At 28.9% G+C, this 16,002-nt stretch overlaps 1 protein-coding gene across 4 annotated transcripts in view; it reads left to right on the top strand.

Moving 5' to 3' along the window:
* Lmpt (Limpet) overlaps nt 1-16,002 on the top strand; it is a 335,549-nt gene that overhangs the window by 275,558 nt on the left and 43,989 nt on the right. For 3 of the 4 annotated variants that reach the window (XM_065502735.1, XM_065502736.1, XM_065502734.1), the window contains one exon: nt 12,233-12,433. In XM_065502735.1, coding sequence (XP_065358807.1) covers nt 12,233-12,433 — 201 coding nt within the window. Of the gene's footprint in view, nt 1-9,313; nt 9,479-12,232; nt 12,434-16,002 lie in introns of those variants that run through there. The other variant, XM_065502738.1, reaches the window with a different exon arrangement.

The following is a 16,002-nucleotide window of genomic DNA, read 5'->3' as shown; positions in this document are numbered from 1 at the left end:
AATAATGAGAATTGATGACGGAACAAAAACCACGTTCAAAAGATACGCCATCTATTGTAAATCACACATTTTTAAGCCATACATCCAATATTTTTTCCGGAAAAGAAGACGTCATCTGTTGAGATCATTTGTATTCGAATGCTACGTTTATAAATTTCCAATATTTTGAAAAACAACAAATAAATGGTTTGAATCCAGTTTTAGAAATAGGAAACATTTTCATACTGTACTAAAAGCGAGGACAAATAATTGAATATTCTTTTTAGAAATGAAGCTGTTAGCAGTTCATAATTTTGTTTTTGTTTTTAGAAAAGAATACATAAAAAGTTATAGAGCAATAAAAAGGGCAACATTACTTGCTCAAAATATAGCGACATAAATTAAAATCAGACTATTCGAAAGCTAAAAATGAAGCTGTACCTTTTCCAATTGCCAATATTTTACAAATCAACAAGGCAACATTTCCACCCGGTAATAAAAATGCAAAAAAAAAAATGTTATAGATCTCCAAAAGGCCTTTGAGTTGATACTTCTTAGTTCAATAACCATTACTTTACCTATGGATGTTTTTAAAAAAAAGCGGCAGTAAAGAAAACGTTATTAGATTATGAAATATCGGATAACGATCTTCCTTCAAACTGATCATTCAACTGCAGTATTATAGAAATACATCCTTAATGGCAAGAATTATATGCAACAGTAGATGGGATATGAATTCCGTATTATCAGCTGTGTATTGGCTGTGATGACGTGACATTGATATGTTGGGACATGTTGTCATTCAGAACATTCCTGATAACATAGATCACTGCTTAGCCGCTTCACTTCATTGTTAGCTTCCTCTCATATGAAGCACCATAATCTCAATGAACTATGAAGTTACAGTCAGCTGGCAGAATTACTACACTGTACAACACCAACAAAAATTACGAGGTCCGACCAATAAATTTCTTTTTTAAATGAAGGACAAAAAAGACCCATGCCTTGAGGATTTACAGGGTTAACATATTCTACAAAAATATTCTCCGTAACATTTTACATAACTTTTCTGAACACATTTTATACCTAAAATGTAAGGATCACATGGTTTCTTATGACGAAACTTTAAGCCCCCTCAAATGAACTTCGGATGTAAACTCTCAACACGTGTCTTTTTTTTTTGTCTCCTCTATCAAAATTTATTGGTCGGACCTTGTAATTTTCGAAAAAATTTGATTTTGTTGTATAGTGCTATCGAATTTATTTATATTTTCAACCACAACTTGATTTGAATCTCACCCAACTAACCGAACTTCATTCAAACTGATCATTCAATGTAAGTTTAGTAATAAGACTAATATGGTCTTATCTGGGTTAGATTTTCGCTTAATTGGCTGAAGAATTTAATGAACTTTAATTTGATGCCTTTCATTAAATTCCCTAATCAATTAAGAGCAAATCTAAACCCAGATACGTTTCCATATTAGTCGTACCACTAAACATTTAGACATATAATATTCCAGTTGAATGATCAATTTGAATGCAGATCGGTTAACTAGTTGGATGAGTTTCACAGCAAGTTGTGGTTGAAAATATAAATTCAATAAGCATTATTTAACTACTGAGCTTTTTTCAAAAAAGGAAGCAGAAAAAAGGCAACATTTTTTTTTCTTTATTCATATGATGAGGTTTACAATTTAGTTCGTAGATATCTCTTCTTGTTCAATAACCAGAACATTTCGAGAGTTTTTGTACAATTGCTTCTAGGAAATAAATATTGGGATTAGGGGGTTTTAACTCGATTTATTCAATACTGTTACTTAATTTTATACCTTTTTACAGATTTTTTTAAGAAAATAACACAAAAATAAGTACAGGGCAACAACAGGTCAACATTGTTGTCCGAAAAGGAATATTCACCATATTCACCAGCTTCACTTTAAACTAATATTTTACAAAACAACATATACATAAATTGGTTGGCGACATATTAATCCAGTTAAAAATTTGTTAAAAAATTTGACATTATTTTTTTAAATGAAATTTTGTTCTGAAATGAACACACAAATAAACAAAGGGCAGAAAAAGGGCAACATTGTTGTCAGAAAAGGAAATTCCTCCCAGTAAATTTATTTAAAATTTTATATTTCAAATCCCTACAAATATTTAGCTGTAGTGTTCATCTAAAGTCTCAATAGTTGGTCTACAAAAATTCTCATTTACTTCGCCATGTGTGGCAAGGGTATATATAAGTTTGTCATTCCGTTTGTAATTTCCACAATATAATTTTCCGACCCTATAAAGTCGGATCATTTTAGATAGCGAAGTCGATATATCCCTGTCCGTCTGTATGTTGAAATCTTTCTATAGCCCCCAAATAATTTACATATATGATTCATACATCAATATATCGGCAACTCTTTGGGCTCGGTTTTTATTTAAAATCTACAAAATCGGCCCATAAATGGCTGAGATATAAGGAAAAAACCGGGACAGGACAACCGCGATTTTTGCCCTATTTTTGACCCATAACTGGAATAATAAGTCATTAATATAGACAATATGGATATCTAAGGATAGATATTTCAAAGTCCATTGCAACGATTTATATAAGGACCTGCTATGGGTCAAAATCGGGAAAAATATTTTTAAACCCGAATTTTTTTTTTCATAAAAAAAATTTTTTTTTAATATATTTTTAAAAATTAAAAAAAAAAAATTTTAAATTTAAAAAAAAATTTAGAAAAATCTTTATAAAATAAGATTAAAAAACAATTTGGAAAAAAAAAATTTTTTTAAAAAAAAAACTTTAAAAACAATTTAAAAAAAAAAAATAATTTTATTTAAATAAAAATATTTAAAATTTTTATTTTTAAGTATAATTTGGTGAAAGTTATATAAGATTCGGCATAGCCGAATATAGCTCTCTTACTTGTTTTTCTTTAATTTCATTATTTTCTGGTCAGCAAAAAATAAAGACAAAATTTTAACATAAAAAACCAAATTTATTTATTTTTTTTTTCATGCCTTGTTGTAATTAATTTTATTGACCAAATAAATATTTTGTTAACAACAATTTTGGTTTTTATGCCAGTTATAAATTGTCTAAATTTACAAAATGTTCTCAATCTCAAACTCAGCATGTTAAACGAATTTCAGCCAAAGTGTTTTAAATAATTTTTCTTTCCATTTTTTTTCAGCATTTGCTTTTATGGTTTTATAAACAAAACAAAAAAAGTTTATTATTTTTTTGATAGTTTTTTTTTTTTGTTCTTCTTAAATATAAACAAAACGATCGCTTTTAAAGGTGAACGTCATGTAGTGTTGTATTGTATTGGATTGAAAAGAAAATAAATTTAAATTTTGGAATACACAGCGTTTATTTTGTAATCAATATTGGCCAGTATGTAGGTTTGCATTAATTTAATGGAATTTTGGAGTATATTATGTTTTTTGGATTATTTAATTGAATTAAAATGAAATTTAATTATAAATTATATATATACATTAGGTTATTGAAAAACTAAATGAATTAATTAATGGCTAAAATCAGTGGCATTTGGAAAATGTTAAAGAATATGTGAAAACATTTAGGGAATTCACAGTAAGTGTGTTTAATTTAGAAACTAAGGAAAATTTTAAAAATTTAACAAAAGTATTGAAACCACACAAGATATTAAAGAACATATCATGTCACCATTAAATTTATCCTTGTTTTTCTCTACTACGTAACTTCTTTTTCACTTCCTTGGAAGTTCTTTTAGTAGCTAAATGGTAAAAACCCTGAATATTACTAACTAATAGAAAATTCTACTTCCTTTTCACTACTTAAGAAGTTCCTTTATGATTTAAAACCAAATTTTAATTATATCCTAAGGCTTATGTAAACAAAAGTATTGAAATTATTTTAAAATTAATTATTAATGTTTTGTCAACATTTCTACATGACAAATTTGAAAATCTCACTAACAAGAAACCAAAAATATTCATTCAACCTTCACCTTCCAAAAAGGAAATCAAAAATAAAACACTAATTTATCTTGTCACAGCGGGCTAATGAACTATATAGTATTAAGAAAATGACTTTGTTTTGTTTTTTCTTCTTTATTTTAAAATAAAATTAATTATTTTATAATGCCAACACTGGATTTGTTTAGTTTTTAACACCAACAAATAAATCAAATACAAAAATCAACACTGTTTTGATTGTTACATTGATCTCGTTTCCAAATACAGAAGGAGCCAACAAAAACAAAATAAACAAATCAAAAAAAAAACAAATGAATGACGTTGGCTAAAAAATCCACACATACAAACTTAAAATCAATACTGCGGCGAATGGCCCTCGATTAGTCGCTCGATATTTCGCTTATAAACAGATGTTAGTCAATCGGGCAAAATATAAAAATAAAGAAATTCCCACTCGCTTTACATACATACATTTACAATAAATGTAATGAAATTTAATCAAAATAAAATAGATTTTTCTTAAGAGCCACAATCTGTTTGTTCCATTTTTACAATTCACACGATTCTCTCTAATTTTCACGAATACAGAGTTTCCAATTTAAAAAAAAAACAATATCCCATTCAATTTCCCCCAAAATCATACAAACAAAAAAAACATTTGTCGAGTTGTTCGGATACAAGAACAAGAGGAAAATGTTTGCCATTAATTACGCTCTCACTCCTCGAAATTAAATTGTTGTACATAAAATAACAAAAACAAAACATAATAACAAAAAAAATACACTTGATTTTTATATTAAATTCATATGTATTAGATAAGAAAGAGAGATGTAGATAGATACATATGTATATATGTGTGTTAATTATTGTGTATATTCATATGTGGAGGTTTTCAATTGAGTGCCTAGATATCTCTTCTAGCCGCCAAATGCAGTTTTCTCTCTTTTACTAGTACTCTACAATAACCGGAATATTTGGGGAGTTTTTATACAGTCTCATGTGTTTGGTACTTTAGATAGGGGTTTTTGGCTTTAAATTCGACTTTTGTGGACTGAGATCATTTAAGGTTGTTGTTATTCAGGACTTCTTTGATATGGGCGGGCTCCTTCTTCACAGGCCATGTTTTAGAACGTTCAGCCTTTTCTCTCGGGAAAATATTCGATTGAATTAAAAATCTTGTAACCCAACATAATTCCATGTTCCTCCAAACTGATCATTCAATGGGAATATTTTAGGATTACACTAGCAGGAGTAAGAATTCCACATGATCGGCTCCATAATTTAATGCATCCTTTGGGCCACATGTAAATGTATTGAAACTTCCTTCTCTTCGATTATTTCTCTGTTAGCATTATCTTCACGAATTAGAGGATTTATCAAAGATGTCGCATTTTTAAGTCATACACCCAATGACTTAAAAATGCGGCATTTACAATACTCGGCGTATCTTTTGAACGTGATTTTTGTTTTTTATAACTTAAGTATATGTCTTTTTGAGGGATACATATTCGTCACTTATTCTCACTTAGTTATTGGACATTATAGTGTAAACAACAGAGTATTTTTTTACTTCGAAAATGTATAAATTTTGTATCAACAATGCTGGAAGTTTTGCTTTATTTCTTTAATTTGAAAAAAAGTAACCCTGAAACATACCGATTGCTCACCAAAGCTTATGGTGAATGAGATCCATCGGTTTCAACGTGCGAGAGATGTTTTGAGCGATTCAGAAGTGGTGACTTTGACACGGAAGACAAAGATCGCTCTGGCCAGCCAAAAAAGTTTGAAGACCAAGAATTGCAGGCATTACTCCATGAAGATTATTATAAAACAAGCAGAATTTCAAAACGTTTTCAAACACAAGGATTCATCCAAAATCAGGGAAATTTGGTACCATACGAATTAAAGCCGAGAGACCTTGAAAGCCGATTTGGTATGTCCAAAATTATGCTTGTACGCTAGAAAAGAAAATCATTTTTGCACCGAAGCATTACTTGCGATGAAAAATGGATTCATTATAATAACCCGAAGCGTAAGAGTTCGTATGTGAAGCCCGACCAACTAGCTGAAATGACAACAAAGCCAAATATCCATGGCGCTAAGGTAAGGAACCAAAGGATTCTATTTATTATGAGCTGCTGAAATCTGGACAGACCATCACTGAGAACCTGTACCGAACGCAACTGATTCCTTTGAAGCGAGCATTGGCCGGAAAAACGTCCAGAATATGCAGCCAGACATGAAACCGTAATATTCCATCCTGAACGTTGTTCAGCCACATGTTCCAATATCTGTTAAAAAGCATTTAGAGTGACCGTCCAGACCGTGTTTGTTCGACTATTACTTGTTTCGATCGATGCATTACACTTTCTCTGGGATACGCTTCACTTCACGATATTAGCTTGATTCTGGTGAATGTGTTCCATCGGTTTAAATGTGCGAGAGATGTTTTGTGCGATTCAAAAGTGGTAACTTTGACACGGAAGACAAAGATCTCCCTGGCCAGCCAAAAATGTTTGAAGACTAAGTATTGAAGGCATTACTTCATGAAGATTATTGTAAAACTCAACAAGAGCTCAATCAGCAATTGCAAAACGTTTGCAAGGATTTATCTAAAAGCGAGGAAATTAGGTATCATACGAATTGAAGCTGAGAGACCTTGAAAGACGATTTTGTATGTCTGAAATGCTGCTTGAACACTATAAAAGAAAATAATTTTTGCACCGAATCATTATTTGCGATGAAAAATGGATCCATTACGATAAGCCGAAGATTATGAGATCGTTTGTGAAGCCCAACCAACCAGCCGAATCGATACCAAAACCAAATATCCGTGGCGCTAAGGTAATGCTCTGTATTTGTTGTGACCAAAAGGGTCCTATCTATAATGAGTTGCTGAAATCTGACCAAAGCATTATAGGGAACGCAACTGATTCGTTTAAAGCGAGCCATAAAACCGTAATATTCCATAATGACATCGCTCGGCCACATGTTGCAACAATGCCTGTTAAAAAGTATTAAGAATTAAGTGGTTGAAAAGTTCGACTACTGTTTGTTTCGATCGATGCAGAGCGCTCTCTCCGGGATACGCCTCACTTTGGAGCAGAGTATCCGATATTAGCTTGATTCGTTCTTGGTCGCTAAAGATGAGCAGTTCTTTTGGCTCGTGCGATGATAAAAGAGACCAAAAAGAAGTACTAAATTCCAAATTATCCTACAGATTATAAGCAAAAAATTTGCATTGACTGGATCCTGCTGAGTAAGACGAAAAGAGCTGGCAGACCATCACATACCTAGCATCTGATTCACTGAAATCAACAGTATTGATCTAAGATGGTGAAAGATAAAGGGAGGAAAGAGTAGGAGTAGGGTTTTTGCACTTTCGATTTGAAATTTCCAACATTGAAAATGACAGGAAAGATTTCTTTCTGTATCCCTGTAGTGTTTTATATTGTTCACTGGCCAATCAACCACAAATGGATGAGTTCTTGTTGAAAGGCGTGTATGGATTAATAAAATCCACAGGTATCGGGAAAACGCTCTTTAATTTCAGCAGCACACATTCTATCAAACATTGCAAAGATTTCCAAGAGAATCAATAGAAGTTCCGATAAGCACCTTCGCCCTATCTTGAAAAACTCTACAGGCTTTGAAGCACCGACCAATACAACAAGTTTAATTCCATCCTTCATTATCAGCCCAATTATGAATAAAAATTCCCAGGGAGTTTTTTCCCTTTTCCCATTTTTTCTATTCAAATTCAATGGGAAAAACTCGCGGGAAGCAAACTCCCGGGGAATTTTTTATTCATAATTGGGCTGTATATGTAAATACTTCAAATAGTTAGAAGATCAGATGGAGTAAAGTATTTCCAACAACGTTTCGAACTACCGAGGCATTTTAATGCATCTTTAGAAAAGACAAGTGAGACAAGACAAGAGTCTGGAGATAGTTAAAATCGACCTCATTTAGAGATTGCCAAAAGTTCCTAATTATGCAAATCAGGCAGGTTTTGCCTCAATATTTGACTAGCTTGGCTTATAATTGAATGAATATAAATGGCAAATGCTGCAGGTATCACCAAAAAATTTAGATAGAATTGGAAGTCTGACGTGGAAAATCTTTTTGGAAAAAATGGCTGCCGTTGAAAACTCAAGAAATTCTAGGTAGTCAACATTTTTGAAATGAGAAGACTCTCAGCTAGATGGGAGCCACATTTACTAACAATTTATCCATTCCATTTTATGCAAATATTTCATTAGAAATAGTAAATTTTCCAACCTTTTCTGAAAAGGTTGTTAGATGATCCGGGATGTCATAGGATTATTTATAAGGAATTAACAATGTACACCTCCAAATTAAAGTGTTGCATGTTTTTCTCAGGAGAAAAAAATTTATATTAATACAACTGTCGCTGAGTTGACAATCTTTTCCGAGTGTGACTCGGATAATTTCGTAGCGAAGTTTCAATTACCTTAGAAACGTTTTACTAGTATAAATTTGACTTGCTCCGAGACGACTTTAATGACATTTTTAATAGGCTCTATTTGTGTTTATGAAATATTACCAGGAAATGAGTTGTAACAGCTCCTAAAAAGGTTTAATTAAATTAGTAGAGCTATTGCTAAGATGAGTTGTTCTGAAAAGAAGATACAATTGTCCAAATAGGGCAACGGATCTTTTGAAACTCCAACTTTCTAAAGCACAAGGTAATTGACGAAACAATGAAGATTAGTTTTTTTTATCAGAAAATTTCAAGCACTTTCAATTTCAACGATTTCTTTTAGTGTATTTCCCATTCGACCACTCTCATACAAAAATGCTCACCTCCCTTGGTTTTAATTATAAGAAAATTTTGTCTGTTTCATTTAGAATAGAATATACAAATAAATATCAATGCTGCGTGTTCTATAGCTAGCCGTAGGATTGAGATTGTTTTGTATTTTAATGTGTTTTTTTTATTTTATTTTCTTACATATGTGTATATATATTTTCCTAAAAGTCATTTAAATTTGAAATAAACATACGGTCATACAGTTGAGATTATTTTTGAGGCGAGAAAGTCGAAAGAACAGTGCGTTCTTAAGAAACAACAAAAACATAAAGAAACAAAAAATTTCTTTAAAGAAAATTTCAGAGAGCAAAACCGAGCAGAGCCCACAGAAAAAGAAAAATCCCAAAGATTATTGGCCAAAATAGAAAATTCCAAGCAAAAAAGTTTAGTCGGTCAAACGCGGGCGGTATACATACGTTAAACGGATTCATTTGAAAACGGTTTCTGAAGCCAAATTAATTATACAAATAAATTCGTTTAATAATACGAATATAACCAAAATTGGGTATAAATAAATATTTAACTGAGTTTAAAAAAAAACAAGAACAAAAAACAAGTATTAAAAATGGCGGATGTTGAAATTATCCAAAGCGTATCATCGGAAGTTAAGAAAACAAAGAAAGTTAAGAAAACTTCAAAACGTCGCGAATCAGAAGTTCAAATAACCGAAGTTGAACAAACCAATGATGAGAGGGGGTACGTGTCGTTTAAGTGTTAATTCAAGCTGAATATAAAATTCATTTGAAGTTTAATGGAGGGGAATAATTTTTTTTGAAAATTTGTGTTTTCTTTGCTATACATATGTAAATTTATAGAAATTTAAGTAAAGTTTTATTATTGATGCTTTTAAATTGTTAGAAATATGAGCATTTGCTTTCAATTGCTATCAATTAGGAAGACGTTTGTTATTATTTTATAATTTTAGAATTTATTTTTAATTTTTTTTTTTTGTATAAAAATTTAGTTTTGATTTCGATTTTTTTTTTTTTGAAATTTATACAAATTTAAAATATGTTAAAGAAATATTAAGTATTTTCATACAATAGGGCTTAGGACTTTCCCCACTTTTTCTCTGCTACCAAATCATTGCCCTGATTTTCTTAAATATATTTGGTCAGATGTCAGCAGGACGTTTAGTCCTGAAGTGTAGTAATATCGAAATGTGTTGGAATTTTCAATTTTATTGCTGATATTGTCCTGCTGATATTTGACCAAATGTATGAACAATTTTAAAAATATATTTTTTTAAATAAATTAAACAAATTTATAAGATTTTTTTTAAATTACCCTCATAATTTTAAACTAATTTGAGAGATTTTATTTGAAAATGTTTGAGAATTCAGAAACTCATACCGAAAATTAATTTTAAGAAGTTTTGAATCCCTTAAGTTCAAAATTGAGAAAAATGTTCTTAAATATTTTTATGTTCGAAACTTATTTCAAAATTATTTTTGTGATTCCATAAAATCTAAAATTGTTTGAAAGAAAAATTCAAACTTAACAAATAAAAATCTAAAATTTTCTTAAACGTTTTTTTTATTTTTGAAACTAATTTCAAAATTTTGTTTCAATTTTTCTAAAATTTCTAAATAAAAAAAATCAAAATTTTTCTTAAAACTTATTTTTTTTAAATTAATTCCTAACTTTTTAAAATCTCTAAATTAAAAAAAATATTTTTGAAACAATTTTCATTATTTTTTTAAATTTTTATTAATTTTTCAAAAAAATTTTTTACCTCAAAATTTAAAAAATCAAAACTTTTCTTGAAATCTTGTTAGTTTCTAAACTATTCTCAATTATTTTTAAAATCAATTTAGAATTTTTTTTCAAAATTATATTCCAAAATTTAATTTTAATTTTTTAAAATCTCAAATTTAAAAAAAAGAAGAATTTCTAAAACAATTTTTTTTAATTTTTAAAACCTAAAGTTGTTTTAAATTTAAAAAAATTTTAAAATCTTTCTTAAAAATTTATTATTTTTAAAACGTATTTGAAAATCTTTTTTATCTCAAAATTTAAAAAATCAAAACTTTTCTTGAAATCTTGTTATTTTCTAAACTATTCTCTTTTATTTTTTAAAATCAATTTAGAATTTTTTTCAAAATTGTATTCCAAAATTTAATTTAAAATTTTTAAAAATCTCAAATTAAAAAAAAATAAAAGTATTTTTGAAACAATTTTCAATTATTTTTTAAATTTTTATTAATTTTCAAAACCTTAAATTTGTTAGTTTTGAAACGTATTTCAAAATCTTAAATTTTTTTTTTCAAATCTTGTTATTTTCGAAACTATTTTATTGCAAAATCAGTCGGAGCCCTCTTAAGTGTCTACTTAATGAAATGTTGCCCCCAACATCAGCAATATTGAGAAAATTTAACTCAAAACTTGTTCAAAATCTTGCTATTTAAGGAAATGTTTTTCATAGAAAATTATTGTATTTTCAATAACAACCAGGTTTCAATAAATATTTTTGAATCAAAGTTTAAAAAAAAATAAATTTGATCATCTCATTTTAGTTAATTTCATTTTAAAAGCTTCTAAATTCATTTTCATCTATTTTTAACAAAAACTTATTTGAAAATTCAAACATTTCACAAAAATTTTCTACATACAACATAATAACCTTATTTTATAAATTTCTTCACTTGTCCTTATAAAATAATTAAATTTTTTTAAAGTTCGGTGAAGTGATTTACAAAATGAGGTCTCTTGATGCAGCAATTTTTATTTTTAAACAATTTTACAAAACAATTTCAAGCTCAATACCAAAAATAAATCAAACAAATTCAAACAATATTCAATATTCCAATGAAAAACTTAAAATGAATTTTACAAACGACACGTAACTCCCTTTAACTAAACAAAAGGTATTAAAAATAAATCTAAACAATAAAATAAAAAACAAAATAAAACATAAAATTTACACTAATTTTTAAACAAGAGAACACCAAACACTCAAAAGAAAACAAACAAATAAAATGAAATTTACAAAAATACACCACACAACAATAAAGTGAAAATGTTTAGAAAAAATACAATATAAGAATGAAAGAAGTTCTTAAAATTTAATACAACAGTTATTTTAAATAATATTCTAAAACCAAAAAAATAAATACACTTACAATATCCTACACCTTTACTTAACTGAAATTTAAGGATTACACTTTACTTGCTACCAAAATTACAACTCTGTTTTTCTACTACCAAACTCACCCACCACCACTACTCTATAAACTACTCTTCACCACAACAAAAACAAAAAACCAAAATAAACAAATCTCTACTCTACAAATGTTAACAAAACACCTATTTTTACACTCACAAAAAACAAATCCAAAACAAAAATTATGTACAAATATGTGATATAATCCAAAAAAACAAAAAAAAAACCTAGAAAATTAACAACCTCCTGGATTACAATGTTCCCCCCTTCTATGTTCTTTTTTGCAGTTAATTTTCAGTGGTGAATATACTAAGGCCATGGATAAGGATTGGCACTCGGGCCACTTCTGTTGCTGGCAATGTGATGAAAGCCTTACCGGCCAGCGTTATGTAATACGTGATGATCATCCCTATTGCATCAAGTGTTACGAGAATGTGTTCGCCAACACTTGCGAAGAGTGCAACAAGATCATCGGTATCGATTCCAAGGTGAGTAAATTAAATGCTCTCCCTATTTAATATTTAGTATATATACAAAAACCGAAGCTACATATGTAGCTAGAAATATCTAACAAACATTTTTCACAATTACATCATTTTTGGTGTGTATTTTTGGCTTTTCAAAAATCTCTTCACTAAAATGTATGATGATGAAATGAATATTCCATTCAGCCAGGCAGGCTGCATTTAATTTTAGTTGTGTCTGCAATTTTGTAAATGAAAATTAATGAACTGCAGCCACAAATCTCAAGACAGCAAACACTTGCATATGTGTTTCAAACATTTTTTTAATTGTTTTTTTTCTCTTTCGAAAAAAAAATATAATAAAATGCAAATGCCAGTATTTGACAAAAAATATGCATCAAAATTATGGTACTTTCCATGAAAATTAATTTATTTTGAAATACACTTAAGTTTTTTATGTATTCATTACATTTACTTATACATTTGTGTTTATTTTATAACGTTTTTTTTTAACATTTACTTCTTCAGTAGCATTAAATTCAAATTCAATCATATTCAAACTTTTCTTGACCGAAAAAAAATATTAAGCTACAGACCTACAAACACAACCCACCACAACATAGCGAAATATTATGAAGTTTTGGTTGGATTTGTATGAAATTTTAGAAAAATATATCTTAAAGTCCTACATTTACAATAATAGAGGAATAATCGAAATTAAGCTGAAACGCCCCCTACTTTGCACTTAAGGCTTACATGGATATCCAGACAGACGGACGGACAGAAAATTAGAAGCGATCGGTATTTTAGGGCCTTAACCCATTTCGCTCCGAGATAAATTTTTTATTTATTTTATAAACAAAAAAACCTTTTTAGGGTAATTATAACCCCCTGATGGCAAATATCTGGTCAAACAATTTTTCCGATTTTTCGTTTTCCCAGAAAAGCCAGTTCAAAATTTCGAACAGTTAAGTTTGCACATATGTGATGTCCTGCATTTGCATGTAAATCATGGTTTTTATGTTTTATGAAACACTTACTTATGTTGGCAATAATTCCTCATGTTCATTATTTTAATTTAATTTTTTTTACTATTTTTAAAAATTAATTTAAAAAATGTCTATTTTTAGACAATTTTTTTAATTTAATGTAATTGCAGAAATTTGCCCCTAGCAACGAAGGGGAGGGGGATGGTCACGTCGGCATATAGTTTTTTATTAGTTAAAAGATGTGACTTAACATTCATACCAAAATTTTTCAAAAATTCCAACCTATTCACATACAAACATTTTTTTGAAAAATTTTATTTTTACTGTTCGAAAAATCACATTAACATTTTTATATAAAGTTTTCAAATAATTTTTGAGTGTTTTTCATACAAAAATATGAACATTATTTTCCAGCCGTATTTCTGAATTTCTGTGTCGATCTAACTATGTCCGTCCATCTGTCCTGATGGCTGGCTGTCCATGTAATCTTGAACGTAAATTAGGTCGCAATTTCTGTGGGAAAAATGACCAATCTAGCTTATAAAAAATATTTTTTATTTTTCAAATTTATAAACCTATAGCATAGAATAATTCTATGATAGTTGCTACTAAAAAATACATTCAACATTTTTCGATTGATATGTTAATTATGAAAATACAGGGCCGTAAATGTATGCAATGAATTAGTAGTACGTTCATGAGGGATTTTGGTTTCATGTTTCACCCAATGTATTATCAAAAGTTTTATTGCGCTATTGAACCTACATTTTATTTTTGGATAAAACAAGTCCTAAAGATTAAGAGGACATGATTTGTTGAAGTGAAAATGATTTTCGTAATAGCTTTTGCAATTAAATATATAAAAGTATATTTTTGTCAAAATTTCTTAATGTGAAAAGGGATTAGAAAAAAGTACCCCTAATTGCCGCCAAACTAATTTTTGAATTTGAAACTAGACCAAATGAAGTAAGCCTGGACAAAAAATTGGCTGCCACAAAGTAGAATTTTAAGCAATTGTTTAACCCTCTGGCTCTGGCACCAATATTTTTCTACGAACCCAGGCACTATTTACATTTGTAAATACGTTTAATTTCTTGTATAATACATTTAATTTCCTATATAATCATATTGTTAGGGATACTCAACCATTAGGGATACTGGTGTAGCCATTGTTAATTTCACCACAATAGGACCAGGCTTCAAATCAACTAGGACCAAAACAGTGTTTAAAATTGAGATATTTATATATATAAATAAGGTTAACAAACATAACTTGTGGGCGATATTCAAGTGTTTGTATTTTTGCCTGTTTTAGGGAAGTAAAATAAAAATTTTCGTTTCGGAATTTATATTCAAATGACAATAAAAAACTAAAATTTGTTTTCTATATAAATTCCCAAATTTAAATTTTTATTTTCTAAATCAGGCAGTGATTTTTAAGCAATTAAGGTTTTTCCAATGGTATGGTCTTTTACTGTCTAATAAGGCTGTTTGTTTTTTACAGGTAACAAAACGCGAGAAACCCCATCATAAACAAGAGTTTTTTTTCAACATTTTTCAATGAAAATTCATATTTTTAAATAATTCTTCTAGGTTACAAAACGCGAGAAACCCCATCATAAACAAGAGTTTTTTTCAACATTTTTCAATGAAAATTCTTTTTATAAATAATTTTTATTGCAAAAAGCTATTGCTATGATTTAATTAACATATAAAAAGATTTTTTTGTTGAGTTTTATTTAACAAAAAATTCTGATTTATTTTGTTGAACTTTAATATCATGAAAAATTTTAATTTCCATTAAAACCTTCCTTTTGATGCACCCTGTAATGAAACAGGGTATCTACAAATACAATATATTTAAAGATTTCTATTAGCTACAATCGCTTCATACATTTCTTACTCCTAAGATCAATAGTTTAAAAGATACGATTTTTTATAAGCTAGATTGGTGATTTTTCCCACTGTGCATCGGTCCGTTATTTCAACTAATCCTCATACAATTGTTCTCCTGAAATGTGACTTTTTTGTCATAAGTATCTGAATTTTATAGGTGTTACACAGATTTTTCTTCATAAATAAATTTTATATAAAAAGAAATCAAATTTAAACTATTGACTATAGCTCCCCGTCCATTCCAAATATCACTTTAACGAGAATAAAACTCTTGAAAAATTTTGGTATCCAAATAAAATTCATCACAAATAAGTTTTATATCCAGGAAAAAATCGTTCTAAGTTCATGACGATCGGTCCATAATTAGTCATAGCTGCCACATAAGGCCCAATTCCGAAAATCACTCACGTAAAACAAATTGTTGAAATTTTAAAAGATAATATAATAATGGTCGAACTTGACCGACTATAAATTATTAGAATTATGAAATTATTGAAAATTATTCCCAATTCCATTTATCTATTACAAAAATTAAATATCAGGCCTGATTTTGTATTACTCTTTTAAATACTTTTAATTTAATATTGTTTTTATGTTTTCAAAATAAAAAGAGAAGAGATTATTTTCAAACGCGCCTTTTTTTATTGATATCAATTTGATACATTTCGACTAGACTCGACTGAAAATGATTGAGACTAACGTAGGGTT

Source organism: Calliphora vicina, chromosome 3 (assembly GCF_958450345.1).
Source record: "Calliphora vicina chromosome 3, idCalVici1.1, whole genome shotgun sequence".
Lineage (NCBI taxonomy): Eukaryota > Metazoa > Arthropoda > Insecta > Diptera > Calliphoridae > Calliphora > Calliphora vicina.
Note: the sequence above shows the minus strand (reverse complement) of the source record. Positions and strands in the feature narration are given on the sequence as shown.